The sequence below is a fragment of the Dermacentor variabilis genome, chromosome 3 (genome assembly GCF_050947875.1).
Source record: "Dermacentor variabilis isolate Ectoservices chromosome 3, ASM5094787v1, whole genome shotgun sequence".
Lineage (NCBI taxonomy): Eukaryota > Metazoa > Arthropoda > Arachnida > Ixodida > Ixodidae > Dermacentor > Dermacentor variabilis.
Genome location: NC_134570.1, coordinates 101,040,381 through 101,056,882, shown reverse-complemented (window position 1 = coordinate 101,056,882; position 16,502 = coordinate 101,040,381). Strand labels below are relative to the sequence as shown.

General features: G+C 44.9%; 1 protein-coding gene across 4 annotated transcripts in view; it reads right to left on the bottom strand.

Annotated features, from left to right (window-relative positions):
- Positions 1-10,042: 10,042 nt before the first annotated feature.
- The window catches only part of LOC142576105 (uncharacterized), a 383,690-nt gene continuing 377,230 nt past the window's right edge, over positions 10,043-16,502 (bottom strand). For 3 of the 4 annotated variants that reach the window (XM_075686055.1, XM_075686058.1, XM_075686057.1), the window contains one exon: positions 10,872-11,010. In XM_075686055.1, coding sequence (XP_075542170.1) covers positions 10,976-11,010 — 35 coding nt within the window. In that variant the 3' untranslated portion in view covers positions 10,872-10,975. Of the gene's footprint in view, positions 10,117-10,265; positions 11,011-16,502 lie in introns of those variants that run through there. The other variant, XM_075686056.1, reaches the window with a different exon arrangement.

Sequence of the window (16,502 nt, the reverse complement as noted above, 5' to 3'; positions counted from 1 at the left end):
CGCATGACAACGCAGCACACGAGTGCTGCTCCGGCACTAGAACCAATTGCTACTTCCATCAGCTCCACAGCTCAGGCAGCTTATCTGTGTAAACAATGCGACTTCACACATAATACTGCAGTCGTTTTGCTGAGCATGCCAAAGACTATCATCCTGGTATTAAGAAGTACAACTCTGCCATTTGCAAGGTAAGTTTTGCAGCATTTAGCCGCTACAGAGACACTATGACGAATGTTATGGATCTGCACAGGTTTCTGGGAAATTTTATGTTCGAACTGAAATAAGTGGGTTAGAATCTGAAGAAAGCTATGCAGAGAGCTTAAATATGTACCCTTCACTAGAACCAGATATTCGTACAGATAAGGTTGAGGACAGGATGTCCTATTTGAGCAGGCTCCTTGAGGGAAACACAGATGTATAAAACAGTCGTGAATACTGTTGTGAAAGGTGTTTCAGATTTACTTCATGCAAAACGCCTGCACTTAGATGTATTTTAGTTGAACTGTGAGAAAGCACGAAAACATTTGCATGAAGAGAATTGCAGCTACGTCCAACCCAATGCGATAGGGGCGAACAGCACCGATGATTCGATGGAACACTCACCATTGCTGTTATTCCAGGTGACCTTTTTCCTTGGCGTGCCTACAGATTTCTTGAGCACCAAGACATGCTGCACAAGAATCGACAGTCCCTTAGATTGGGCAGGGATGCTGCTTTTGGATGGCAACCATGCCTTCACCTGGCCACTCGGATTATCATCCCGTGATGCCACTATCAGCAAACTGAGTGCACCATAGAAACCACTCTCACATGATCTTGCGCCGGGGCAGAGCACCGGTGCTACGATGGAACACTCACCATTGCTGTTGTTCTAGATTGGTTATTTAAACCAATCTTGCTTCAATGTCAGGAGCGATAATCGCTTTCTTATTTTGATGCTGTGCCCCGATATATGGTTAGTTGTAGCGACCACTTGTGAAAGGACTGTTGCGCATTTGTTGGTGATGTGCTTTTGCTGCTCTCCGGAGATACTAAGTCAAATACTGGTCCAGACACTGACTCGGTGCTGGCGACTGTCCTAGCTACCGTTCAAAATATGCAATCAGGCCGAGATGACGTTCAGGAATATCTTCACGCTCTAAATAACTCGCAAGCATCTGTGCACGTCGAGCTACGACAGTTGGCAGCCCGACTCCGCGCACTCGAGCTCGACACCAAGGCAATAAACGACAGCCAACATAATTCATCTGTAGGGTAACCTGTGTCTGTTCTTTCATGAGTAGCAAACCAAAACGGTCGAAACGCTCTGTGATAATACCGAGAATCGACTTCTGTGCTCAAATTTAGATTTATTTTTCGGTGTACAAGACGTACACAACGAAAGGTGGTCGTCTACGAAGAAAAAATTTAATTTTGCTCACACAACGTTGACATAAGTGAGGAAACATCCCAAATCAAACGCTTGCATCGCCTTGGGAAATAGAATGCCGGCAAGTGCAAGCAGATTATCACTAAATTCACACTTTTCAAGGACAAGCAGCGCATCTTAGAAAATTGGTTCAAGTTAAAGGCAGCAAATTCGCAGTATGCGAAGATTTTTCCCTGCAGACGCGAGTCGCTAGAAAAAGCTTGCGTGATTTCGCAAAATAAAAAAAAACATGCCACACAGGTGAAATGTTCATAAGCTGCAAATTTATAATATTACGTACGTTTACAATGTCATATCATGTACAGGTATTCGGTCACTGCGATAGCTCGCGCGGGTACAGACGGCAAATGTTACTGTTCATTCGCAACCTCAACGCCACAACAACGTTCTAAGGCATCCGACAAAGTGTTGACAAGATGTCTTCAAGAAGTTCTAAATATCCTGCCAAGACGCCTTGTAAGCGTTTAAATTGATTTTCAACAGGTCTTGCTCATCTTGTCAAGACGTCCTCTAGACGGAAAACAGACTAATGTCTGTTCAGTGGGTAATGAGTGACCTTACTTGTCATTTGTCCGTTTTGTTATTACGTTGGCCGGTACAAAATACGCTCCAATAAACAGAGCGGATATATAGGGTATCCCACGTAATTTTCCCCAAACCTTAAAGGTATGCAAATGTCGCGTAGCTGGACAGAACTAAGGCAACGTTTTTACCGTTGCTTCAAGAAACTAAAATTATTTGTTGCTTTCCACCTAATTGGATAATTAGTCTTTATCAATCAACTTCTCAAATATAATAACATGAAAATTGCAAATAAAATAATTGTAGAACATGATAAAAAAACTTCTTATACAGCATTATGTTGCTTAATACGTGCTAATAAGAGTTTCTCAGCATGAGAGAATCCCGCGAATCTACGCCAAATGTCTGGAGCGGCCAGTCGCACGGCAGTTTTTGGAGTATTTGCGAGCTTCTCTTGCTTGGAAGAGCGCTTCAATTTATCGTATATGGAGCAATAGATAGCTGTATCTGTAGTTATTCACGTTGCTCTACCATGATCTCACTGAAACTTTTCATCGAAATATAATATAATAAGTAATGTGAGTATCTGAGAGGGGGGACTCCTGCGCTGATTTGACCATTTTGATACAAACTCCAATTACTGTCCCAAACTGCGTCAAACGCAAGAAATCGACCGAAATCGCGCTACACTGCGCCATAACGGCTTCGGCATGTGTGCTTCGGAAGTAGCAGCGTTTAGCGAGCGCGTGACTGTAGCCGTTCACTATCCGCACACCGTGCAACGGCTCCTCCCACACAGTTTCTCATAATTTTCTCGCTCATAACACTGGAGTTTTTGTTGCTGCCGGCAAGTGGCCGGCGCGCGTGCTTCCCTTCTTGGCTGTCGTCGCTACTGTCGGAACCACTCTGTCGGCAGTATTTAGAGTGTACTAGAGTACGGCTGAGTGGGCGGAGTGGTGAGGAGCTCTCCACCTCAGGCGCAAAAGAAGTCATAGTAGACTGAGGGTGCTGCGAGCGAACTAGAACCTATTTAAGCACTCTTTCCCTCACGTCCAGTGGTTCATTACCTTGTTGCCACTGTGGCCTCTGATATTGCTCTCGTACTGTTGGCATGAATAGAAATACGTATCGTAACGTACACCTTTTACGTATAATTACAGTGAACAGCCAATTTTTTGGACGTTCCCGACAATTGCGACGTCTTCGCAGAACCACTTCGTGCGCCGTAGAATCAATGTAGAAGAACGTCTCGAATTTCGGACACAGACTATTTCGCGGTCCGACTTTCCCGAGTTTTTCGCCCTTACTGCAGGCCCGAAACAGCGCTAAGCGAAGGTAATGCCATTTGGCTTGTATGGCAGAACCTCGCACGCCGACTCGCTGGCCCCACTATATATATACAGCGGTAACGCTAGGCGTTCGCTGCCAAGCTTGCTGTTCGGCGCCGTTATGTTCATTAAAAACATGAGCGGCTGTCTGCAGTGGCGCCGACTCCACCTATTTAATACTGACCGATGGCTTCGATGCCCCGAAACAAACCATGTTGCAAAGGATAGAAAGTTGGGCGAGTTGGTACGGTAACATGGCCTTGGATTGTAGCGCGAAGTGACACGGACACAGACTAGAAGCAGACAGGACGAGCGCTAGCGCTCGTCCTGTCTGCTTTTATTTTGTGTCCGTGTCCCTTTGCGCTACAATCCAAAACCGTGTTGCAGAATGCCGATTCGCGAAGGCTAGCTTCACCGCAACACAGGGATGTAACGCCGTCAAGCATACGTTATGTATGGCGGTGAAGCATACCACGAGTGTAAAGATGCAACTGTCACGGGACGTGGTATGCATTCCTTAATTATACACGAAGGCACCCGCCACTTCGCGTCGAAGTAGAAACTAAAACATGTCTAGTAAGCCTACTTGCTGGCCTGCAGAGCTATTTGAGGTGTGCCTTTGACAATTTGAGCTTTTGGGGCAGTAACGCACATGCATTCATTCTTCTCGTTTGTTTCCGCTCCCCTATACTGAGTCAGACAAATTGTACGTGGACTGGTAGCTGGTTTCGAAGCATGGAATACTGCCATGTCTACTTTTTAAAGTCTGAATTTAGCGACTGTTCTAAATGTTCTCAGTTTCACTTAAACTGGAAAAAAAATAACGCATAGGGGCATTCTCGGAAAGGTTTGTGTTTGAATTTATGCTGACAGCGCCTTTAGGTGATTATTTCCGGCGTGGAGCGAAATTACTTCTTAAACCCATTCCTAGCAATATAACGAGAATGTGGCTATATGATAGTTAAACAATCTGGGTCAAACTAGGAGGCGTTCTTTCCTATTTGTTTTCGCCAATATGTAATTTGGCATAATTTTGGTGTCGAGCTTATTGTGAGCCTAAGACCACCTTTGTCAACCGCATAAGTAGCGGCGTGTGTTCATTCTAAGAAGTCATGAAAAAGTTAAGGAAGTGTTCTAATTTTGATTTATTATCAACATTTAATTTATTTGTGATGATACATCTGCTTAGATAAGAGGGCGTAGCAATAATTACATTATTGAAATGAAGTGCCGACTAAAGCTTTGATTTCCTGTAAAGCGAAAGAATCCTGCATTGAGGAGGCACGCGCTGCAGCGGATTCAGTAGGTGGGCCTCCATTTCGGCAGGGCCAGTATAACGCAAAACAATTGGAATTAGATTTTGGGCCCAAATGACAGAGAATTGAGCCATTTTGACCTATCATTAAGGGCTACTGGTGCATTTGGAAAAAAAAAACAGATCGGAATAGTTCTCGTTATGCCGGACCAGAGTCTGTTGCGGCCCTCTGGGACTGCTGTGACATAGGGTGGCCCAGAAATTTTGTTGTCGCGTGGACTAGACTGCAAAATTTGAGAACATTTTCCGTTATCGTGGTGAGCGGCGGTGTGGAAAACATATATTGACACGTGTACTTGTTTATCTTTATCGGGTGACCACGTTTCACCGCCTAACAAATGTTATCGCACAGCGCAGGACGGGCCTGCATATATCAGAAGTTTATCGAATGTTATCGGTGGGTGGGGTTATCCACTGTCTGGGTTCACCAAACCTTGTGTAACCTGATTTCATGCATGCGCGACGCCAATGGTGTGGAACTTTCTGGAAGAGACGCGGGCACCAGCGATTACTCTGGAACCATCGATGACTGATGTATAAAAGCCTACGCGCTTGATCCGCTGATCATATTTTCGACGATCGCCGACTGTGTTCGCCGCTATCGTTGTGCTTTGAGCGTAGCCTCTTTTTGAGGGCACAGGTTCGCCATATAAAACGCTAGTTTCGCCATTCACAGTTTTGCTGCTTTGTTCACCGTCGCTACCCCACAGCTCCGCCAGATGTCACGTTGTAGCTAGAGCTTGGACAGCTAGAATTTTAAGTATTGCATTGCCATTCTATTTATCACCCACGTATGCTGTAACTGGCCTGTACGAGCTCTTCTTATCCTCATCACATTTTCGTTTGTAGATCACGTTCACCTTGCATTCATGCCATCCAGCCAGAATTCGCTTCGTTTTGATCACTTGCCATGACAATATTCAGCATTGCCTTGTTTTTGAAACCAGGCTTTTGATTAGTTCTACTCGGATTTCATAGGGTAATGTTGCCGTGTTATCAGGGACATTCTGCTTTATTCCAGTAAGCATTTTCTACGCCAAATCCGGATCTCATGAGCTCCTCTGTGTTGCTGGAGCTGTTTGATTGTTAACTACGTATGCCTTCATGCCGAATCTTTCCGTGATACGCCTCTGATGTGCCGCAGCGCATCGTCTGCTTCAAAAAGGTTACCGTCTTCGTCCCTTATAGCCGTTTGAGAAATTTTACTTGAAGCTCCGAGTGCTCTTACAGGTTTCCAGAATTTTTTTAGTGCGCCTTTTGTCTCTTTTGGAAATGTCATGCATTGAATGCTCACTTGTACATCTAATCTTTTTCTTGCGAGAGCTCACTCGCTACCCTTTTCTTTTATCGGTATTTGTTTCATCAAAGCATCACCAATTCTGCATGTAATTCTAAAGTTGTGGCTTCTCGATAAGCCCTATACGCCTGCTTATGCTACTCTATAGCTTCTGTTATTTTCTTGTTCCCCTTCTGGCACTGCTCCCCTTTGGAATCCAAGATTTTTTGTCTCTGTCGTATTTCCTGCTACAAAACGTGTATCAGTTTTTTTTATATTCCTAGACTGCTGTAGAAACCGCCTTCATTTCCTTGTCTGTTTGTTTTTGATCTCTATTATTTGCTTTTCCTTCATCATTCAAGAATTCTGTTGCTTTTGGTTGGTGTTTTGTGTAAGTGTAGCTCTCAAACGTTAAGGTTGAACTTTTGTGATCGCTGCTCAGGCTGTTTTCTATGTTCATCTATCGTCATTTGGTGTGTTCATTCGCAGACCATTTCTGAGACAAAGACGCAGTCGATACATGGCTGGCTGTTTTCGTATTGTCACGTTACCTTTCCACGACATTGTTTCACCCGGGTAATTATGATAAGGCTCTCTTCATTGTACGTATCCAGCACTAGACAACCATTGTAATCAGCATATCTGTCTAAATACTAGATATCTACTACTTATTTCTCCTACTATTTCACCTACAATATCTCCTACTTATTTCACCTGGCCCGATTTCTTGAACTCAATAATATCGCTTCAAATGCAATCAATGAATTCCTTATTTTTATATCTGCTATTTCTACCTGTCCACAGGCATGCTACTCCAAGCGATGTCTTTCTCCCTTCCCAAGTGCCGCCAATCCATAAACACTTGCACCGAGTGTTTCTATGCCAAAGCCACCTCACGGCATATGGATACACGGGGGCGACGGGAACTTGTTTACAGAGGGACGTGGGAAGCAGACAGAGCGCACGCTCGACAGTACGCTCAGCAGAACCGACCTTCCCGTTCGCTCAAATCCGTCTTCGTCCTCAAGTCTTTCACCCCACCAGCCGAACTACCTAAACGTGGGCGTCCAGCATCGAACTAGCGTGCTCTCTGGGCATCCTTGCAAATCTCCTCGATTTCCCAGCGTGCATATTGAATTGTGCAATTATGCTACCTTAGTCATTGTATATAAAGTCTTTTGCGTATGTCTACTGTGTCATTGGTTTCATATAGCGCTTGATGCCCCACAAGGTGCATAGTTATTTCCTTTATGCTATATTAATCGTGAGCGACATGTCACTATACAGCACAAATATCAAGTTAGGGCGCTTTACAGTGAAATATAGACCCGTATCTCTGCACATGCAGCCTGGAAACCGGTCCAATGGTTAATTGACCAAATGTTACTATATTGACAGTTACTATCGCTAACGTTTCGAGAGTTTACTTTCAACGGGATTTGTTTCAGCTTAGAGACGCGGTAATTTTTTAAAGCTGTGTCGATGGTGGAATATTAAGCCCGCAAAACGTATGTAATACTAAGATGGTTGGCAGTACGGAGCTTGAACTGCTTCTGAATTTCTTCCTTAGATGGAAACTAAGTCATTGATAGCAGCACACACTAAACTTTAAAATTGTGGCGCTTTTTGCCAGACTATTCCGGTTTTTCAAGCAACACAACTTCATCAACTTAGGTTTTTTTTTCATACCTTGGCAACGTTGAATGCGTTCTGCGATTTCTTTAAACACAGCTGTCTGAAACTTACATTGTCGGCTCTAGTAGTTGAAAAGCATGTCGCGGTTCAAGCTGCAACGTAAAGTTGGGAATGTTGTGACTAAGAAGAGTAAAGTGCCCAGGGTTGGGACTCACTTCCCTTAGTCCTTAGATCTGTCTTGTGCTGGCCTTGATGGATGTTATAAAGCTGCTTTTATATGGAATCTATGAGCGATTGATGTCGCAATACTAGTCGTTGCATATTAGAAATCATTACGAAGCTGAAAACCCTCTCTGTGAAATGATAAAAACCGCTATCTGAGAAAGTTTTCTCGGCACGCGCAGGATTCCCATACTGAACTGGGGGCAAGGCCGGAAGGTTGCGACTTCAAGTACTTGAGTAGACAGGATGTCTCTCTCTTATTGGTCGATGCCACACCTCTTCCTGTCTTGATCGCTTCCCGCCAATGATCCCTGAAACACGGGAAAAATATCCCTAAGCGAAGGTTCTCTTCGATTGCGACTACCGATGAACCTTCGTCTCTTGTCTTGTTTATTTTTCCCTCCTTTGCACCAAGCTGTGCAAAATCGAGTCCTCCAGGTAAAGAGGTCACTATCTTTAAGGTTGAGCGGGCCTCATTGTATTGTGCACACTGAGACACTTTTTTTCTTCAGTTCAGCCCATTATGCTGTAAAATTGTCTGATTAAAGCAACTACTAAATAAAAACGATCATTGACTGGAATAAGTGATATACTTCACCATGACAATCGACGTCACGGCAAAAGTACTTTTGTTTGCCAGAATTTCTGGCAGCGCCTCCTCTTTTACATTACGGAAAACAAGAGAGGTTGGCCTTGAACTGGGTCAGCAGACCGTTTTCCGACAAGCATCTGTTTTTGTTACCCGCCAGTTACGGGAAATTCATCCCGTGCAGAAATGCATTGCAAGCTCAGTAGCTGCAATTCATAAATGGCAATATGTGCCGTTAAGTAATTCATTCGAAACACAATTAGTGAATGTTTGTCAATTAGTGGAATATGTGTTTGAATTTCTTGTGCAGGTAATGTCCACGCCTGTGTAAATATTCCGCCTCAAGGACAAAAATTATCTGTACCAGGCTATTTTTACAAAAATCCATGAAGCATAAAAGTGATCACTCTGTATAACAAAAAATCAATAGACGAGAGAAAAAGTAAACGCATACGCATCCACTCGCAAGAACTTGGACACGGGAAGCATTGAGCCCCGTGAAACGGGTAAAGTGGAAATTGGAACTTTGGAGCACCGTCAATAAGCTAAGTGTTATCTATTTATGACCTTTGGCTGCACCACGGAAATGAATAACAATTTGTTTATTGACAGTGCCTTTTCCGAGTTGTTTTGCGAGTAGACACGTGCGCATGTTTTTTAAATAATTTTTCTCGTCCTTTGATCTCTTCGTATATATTAAACCGGTAGTAGCGCGCCCACCCTTTTGCTCATCTAACCTTACAAACAATACCGCTTCTCTCACCAGTGCTCACGCATTTTGATCTACTGTATAATATACACAATTTCCTTGTGATACATTCTTGTAATACGCAAGTTCTCTGTACGGTGAGTGTGCTACGCGTTGTGAATAGCCAGAGGTGGCGGTGCGCTTTAAAGAGACTATTGTTTTAGGCTGGACGTCTGGCATACCGCAACATCAGCATTCCGAGCAGTTTAGCTCAAAAGTACGAAACGAAAAAAGTCTGTCTTTTTGATCACAACTGTAATAGCAACGCAATCAGGACGACGCTAGGCGGTGCTCATTCCCAAACGAGGCCTTCTTTCAGATGTGTGGTTGTGGACGTGCGGCAACGTTCTATGTAATTTGGCGTTTATTTTTTGTCGTCGTACATGTACGGCAGTGTGTCGCAAAACGTCGTGGCTGGCAGCGCTCCTTGACACAACCAGCACAAGTGTTGTTCGCGCCTCTTCTCGAGCGCACTCCGAGTTTATTTTGATTGTATATTGTACTCGCATTGGGTATCATGTACAGTAACATAGGCGTTGAATGGGGACGTTTTACGTTGCAGCGCATTATGTGCTACCTGCATTGTGGGCGCTGTGGATCTTCAAAAACAGAAAGAAAGCTTCCAATTTAATTCTTTGTTCAAGATCCCTGTACGTCTAATATGGTCCATGCTCATTATTCGGACTAATGCAAGACTTCGTCCGGTGTTGCACAAAACCAATGTAAATAACGCCCGTTCAGCTACTGTGTTTTCGCGAGTATAACGGAAGGATTTTTTCCTCGAAATTTCCAGCCTTAGAACGTGTTTCGTGTTGTATTGGCATCCAGGACATGCACAATCATAATATATCTTTCTTTTTTTTTCGGAGAGACAGAAAGTCCCCACTTACATTGTACTTGTCGTCGAATTTTCCATGCACATATGGCAACTGTGGTGCAACACAAATGTATTATTAGATTCGAATGTACAGGATTTATTGTCTATACATATCTGAATGAAAGCAATCTTCCATACTTGAGTGCGGTGTCGGTTATAGCCAGGTTACCAGTCTCTGCAGCATAAGAAAGAAAACAGAAGCAGTATTAGTTGCTTAGGTTCTGCCAGAACAAATGAACTCACATGGAGGAGTAACGGCGAACAACTATTCACCTTACTCTCCACAAGACACATTGAGCTAAATTCCTAGGATATGATACTTACACTTTCTCTTGCGGAGGAGGGTGAGGTAGCTGACTGGAGTGCCAAGGCCATAGCCGTAGTTCAGACCGTAGGCACCAAGACCATAGCCGAATCCGTAGTGGCCGACGCCGTAGCCCAGAGTGCTTACGCCATATCCGTAGACTGGGGCAGCGTGAGCGACGGTGGCAACGGCTGGGACGGCGTGAGCGACGGCGGCAACAGCTGGGACCGCCTGGGCAACGGTGGCAACGGCTGGGGCATGGTGGACGGTGGTGGTGGTCACAGCCGGGGCGGCGTGGTAGGTTGCGATGGCTGGCGTGGTAACAGCGGTGGCAACTGGGGCGGCGACGACTGGAGCGGCATGGTAAGTGGCCACTGGAGCAGCAGCGTATGTGGCGACTGGGGCAGCGACAGCGGTGGCAACTGGAGCATGGTAGGTGGTGGCAACCTTGGTTACGGCAGGGGCAGTGGCGTAAGCAACAGCTGGAGCAGCGGCAACCACTGGAGCAGCGTAGGCAACAGTGGCAAAAGCTGGGGCATGGTAACTGGTCGTGGCAACGGCTGGAGCAGCAGCAACGACTGGAGTGGCGTGAGCAATGGTGGCTACTGCTGGGGCGTGGTAGGCGGCGACGGCTGGACCGGCCAGGTAAGAAGCTCCGTAGCCATAGCCCAGACCATAGCCGAGGCCGTAGCCCAAACCATAGCCGAGGCCTGTGTAGCCAGCGAGGGCGCTAGTGGCCAGGGTGAGGATAAGGCACGCACGGATCTGTACATTGAGAAAAGAGGTAAGGGTACTCTTTGTGAGCGCACATAATTCTATCTGGTCATAACCTCCTCTGAATATTACCGAATCTGCGGGGCTACTTTTCTTGCGTTCACGCCTAAGCCTTAATACTGAAATTCACGATAAAATATTTTGCATTCAGCCTCAAGTTCACAGGAAAAATTCTTATCTTTGTTATAAATAACAAAATAAACATGACGACAATGCATGCGATGATGCGCATTTCATTAAAGAGAATTTCTGAGGTTCTGCATGTTTAAACTTTGAAGCTTAAGTTTTACGTTTTGTAACGGTAGAGTGGTTGGAAGGCACAAATGGCGGAAAAGTCTCAAGGAATCTTTCGATGGTAACTTTAAGCCTAAGCAAACTGAAAAAAATGTGCTTTTCATGGTATACAAAAATTGTTGAAACAAATTTACATCTCCCAGTACATTTTACATTTCCTGCCTTATGTCACGGTGTTCAATGCAAGACACGCCGTTCGTCTGTTTTATAAGACATTTGGCGGGTAAGGGGCGGAGGGGCAATGGCTTAGGATTTTGCACATTGCTATGTCGCCAGTCAAATAGAGAAGCAAATAACATGCTCAGCAAAGGAACGAATGGCACATATTCATTCGTGGCTGCAGCTTCTGCTACATATCACTAATGCGGCCAGGTTGAAGAGAGAGGCATGTTCCCTTTTGAGAAATAATTCTTTGCTTATATAATTCTTTAAATCTTACACCTTTCAGACAAGAAAACTGCCGAAATGATCTAACTTTCTATACAAGGCAATAAAGCTAACCAAGTTCTGATAAAGTCCATGAGCGTTACGACGTCCACTTGGTGTTAACAGAAGGTTCAGATAAAATAGGTTCACTTAGAAATCGTTTGAAACTCCGCATGGTTAATTCAGCGCCAGAACATTTGACGCACTCAAGAATACGTCTATTTTATTGAAGCCAGTAAAGAATGCTGTGGTATTATGCAGATAGCAGACAGTCTACAGCAATGGTTCCACTCTATTTACGTATTGAAATGTAAATTTTTATGTACACCCCACAATTCTAACACGCATATCACAAATACATTAATATGTTTGCCTCTTGATGATTCCGAAACATCAATATCTTTACCTTATATTCTGTTATACAATCGAGTATTTACTTAGGTTTATTAAGAAGTCAACGGGACGCATGTCTACTGTCTCTTCCACACTCAAAAAGAAGGTTTCGAACCGAACGCAAGTATTTGCCGAATGAAACTGATTCTCAACGAAATAATCTTTTACGTATCGCATCTCCTAGATAAAATTTTGCACAGCTTCTAATATGACCTTCTTTTAGAGGGTACACGCCAGATGCTTTCTCCTTTCTTTACCGGCCTGTGTGTGCAGGGGCTGCTGTTTCCCGTGCTGTGATGGATACATTAATGTGGGCCCAAATTGACGAAAGTTAGTTCCGTAAGTGTGTTCCCCCTTATTGACAAATGGTTGCCACCTGTCGCTTGTCTAAATAATTGCATGAATGTCGTGCTTCCACTAGGTTGATTGTCTTCCGACGGCTACATTCCCGCATATCGGAACTTGAGAGAACACAGACTTTCAAAAACCTTACTTTGACTTTCTTTCTTACTTACTTTGACCGTACCACTACAGTGGCAATGATCGCAAAAAAAAGCTGTTTCTTCCATTATAAGTAAAATGCAGCGTAACTAAAACTTCAGAGAATGGGTGGGTGGGTACGAAAAAAATATAAAATATAGCTTGGTGTTCACGCACAAAAAATGCACACCATTTTCTTGGCGTAATTAGGGCGCATTTAGACGTCTGCTCTACTTTGTTATTCTTCTTTGGGGGCGGAGGGAAACGGGGTCGGTGAGAGGATGTGCTGCGAGGCATGGAAAATAGAACAAAGTAAAGTAAAAGTTTTCAGTGTCCTACCTGGTGGTGAGTGGCTTGCAAGTACTCTGCTTATATGTGCGCGACTACGGATCACATGGAGTCTTCTCGCAACGACACTGTACTTTCAGGAGGGACTTGTTTCCACTTTATTTGAAGCTTCTGAGGGAGGCCGATATGTTGAAAGACTAGTGAAATTGTGCATTAAATTATATTAGTCACCTGTTGCTTGATATTAACGGTGCGTGGAGGCATCCTAGCTTATTTCCAACTTTCTGTTTTGGCCATCCCTATTAGCAGCTTTCGATATAAGCAGCTAGCTTACGCCGCATGCACAAGTTGCATATTTACCTCATACAAGTTAAAATGACACGCTCGAGCGGAGCAACATACCATTGCAAGGCTAAATCCTCCTGAAGCAAGGCTTATCCTCTTCCCTGACGTTGTTACGAGGTCTTAGGCTAAGTTTTGTGGCTGGTGCGGACGTCTCCAAATATGCAACGTTTCCACGCATCACACTATCTTTCCACGTTCCGCCTCTTGTAACTGAAGCGCTCTTCTTCCCAATTGTATCTCACAGTGGTCTGTTCGCGAATCCTGCAGTGCATTCACGCAGCAATGTGGGGGACACAGTGCAGATTTTGGTCGCACTTTTCCTTCCGAAAGTGAGTGATTTGCCGCGGATGCGGTACTCACCATTGCTTCGCTAGCTTCCGTCCCGTTGTGGATGAGACTGCTGCTGAATCCGCGTAAGGCATCCAATTCCTTTTATACTATATCTTTCGAGAAAGGAGGGCCACCAAGGAACGTGTCCTCCCCCCCCCCCTCTACCCCTCCGTGCCACCCAGCCTTGCGTAATGCGTTAAAGCACCAATTCGAGCCCTCTCAGGTGGCACCCAGCAACCTGGCGACGATGGCTTTCGCAATGGGTCGGACATGCATCGGACCTCCCTTTCTGCGTGGCCAGCTGGTGTCGCTAACGGCGTCCATGGTGACAGGCACCGCGAGGTACACGCTTCTCTATAGAAACAATGTCTCCGAGATTCACGATTATATTTTTGCGGTTTTCGAGCCTCCTTTAGCGTCACCTTGCGCTGAACTCGTGAGAATTTAAATCAATCTTTCACGATACGTGCTTCCAATAGGTATTGGGGGGAAACGTTGGCTTGTGCAGTGCTTCACTGAATAAGAAACGAGCGAAAAGGGCGACATTTTTTTCCTGACTATTTTTGTCGCGAGATCTGCAAGCAACCATTCAGCGAGAAACGGAAATGAAAGGAGGTGCCAAATTAGAATTCGTGTCCTGCTAATCCACCCTTCTCGGCCGCAGGCTATCTGACATGTGTGGTATAGGATTACAGCTACCTGGAGAAAGCAGAAAAAAAAATGAAGGAAAACGTCGAATGAAATAGGAAGAATAGATTTTATCGTTCCTGTTATGGGGCGCGGCGCCGTAAGCCAAGCTGGTCGGTATTCTGGTCACAGTGTTCAGCTTGATACATTGTCTAGGCAAAACGCACTATCTTATTTTGCGCCGGGAAATGGCGAATAAATAACTCATCAAGCGCTACGCCCTTTTATGTGGCGACTGTTCGCTGCTGTAATAAGAAATGGATTTGGAGCATCGAGACAGTAGGTGACCCTATTGATCTAACATTGAGGCTTTATTTTGTTAGGCCATTTCACTTGTTCCAAACTGACGGTTAGTTATCACTTCGCAGCTGAAGGCGAATTCAAGTGTGGAAATTGGTTATATAACTTATCACTCACATAACCACTGCTGATCCGGTCTCGCTAATTCTTAAATTGTAGCATTAGGAAATTGACAAAAGATACGTTGACGCGCGTACGTTAACCACTCTAACTGGGTCCATGGCCTCGAACACATGTACCAGAGGTCCTCCGTTCGAATCCCGATGCAAGCAACGACAGTTTCGCAGGCATTATGGCCCTATAGTAAGCGCAGAGGAGCTACCGAAGTAAGTGGAGGCCGCGGTAGAGCTCAGGCACCGCAACATCAGGAACGCCCGCTGCTTTCGAAGGACACTCATTTCTTTAGTCTCCTCTTGCGCAACAAAGTGACCGTCACGCGGAGAAGAATATGGCATCACCGCTTTAACTTTAGTCTTGGGCTCAAGGTCCTGCGTTTGAATCCCCGAAAATTCATTAATGTTTTGCAGGCTTGACTGCCAAGCGAATAGGGCACCCACGTGTTGACGTATAGTGGGATCCGAGGGGCCGCGAAACTAGGAGCATTCTCTCGTTGCAAAGGGCGCTGACTTGCTGAATCAGCAGTTGACTACTCTGGCGCGACAAGCAGAACACCATCGGGAGGGAATCACACTGTTCTGACAACGCACACTGTGACTGAACTTTCGCTTGTCGCATGTACAGCGCGCTGTGACTACACATATTGTACAGCACATTATGCTAGCGTTAAGTGGTGCTTTAATCATGTGCTATTTTGAATTTCGGCCTTTCCCTTTGCCTACATTCTTTAGTCACTATGACGCTGAAATTTGCTTTCGATGATTGACATAGGCGCCCAGCGGCGGCCTAATTGCCACGGCCACGTCATTTGTTCCAAAAGATACCCGCCCTGCTGACTTCGCGTCTATGGGGTTGCGCTACTAAACACGAGATTGCAGAATCGAATCCCGGCCGCGGTGGCCGAAAGGCAAATAAAGTGACCTTGTATACTGCATCGGGTGCACGTTAAAGACCATCTCGTCCTCAAAATCATTCTGAAGCCCGCCACTATGGTGTCCCTGATTATGAAATGGCGCTTTTGGAAAGTAATACGCCAGAGTCATATTTTAATTATTGTCGTTGCAATTATTGGACGATTATTATCGTTAAACATACCACTCAGCAAGAAATTCTAGCTATTGTAATATGCTTTGTCTTTTAGGAATTTCGGATACCTTTTTGTATCGAAGTCAGGCGTTGAGCATAGTTTCAAAATTTTTCATAAATATCTTGTTGTGTGTACCCTGGGCAAAGTGTTCAAATTAGACTTCCTCGTTAAAAGGTGTTGTTCAGCGCGTGTGCCAACACTTCCGTTAGAAAGCGACGAAAGCCCGTAGAACATACAAAACAATGACTAAACAAAATGACACCTGTTCTGCACCCATAAAATACGTAAACGGGGGCCTTCTGACATAAAGCTATTCCAATATGGTTTCAATTAAATCTGGCGACGTCAAATTGACCTAACCTCGAACGTAAGCATCGGGCGGCGCCCCACCGCGCTGTTTAAACCGCACAATGAAACGCTTTTTCCTGTTTATTACCTCTGTTTCCTTTCAAAGAGAATAGCTTCGCCAACCTGGGTGCTATGCTGCATTCGCCAAATTCGGTGAAACCTGGAATATTCGCAAGCTCTGGCGAAACCCCATGATGAAAGAAGCAATGGCACCAAGACAAAACTTGTCCCTTGGCCCGCCTACTGTTCCATTTTGTTATATAGACTCGTTTTGGGTGGCCAAAATCTCTTGGGTGTTGCCTTATGGGTGGTCGACAAACGGGCTCACAGGACATGCCGTAGGTGCATGGTCGGTGCCTTCTTCCACTTGTTTATCATTCAACCTAGG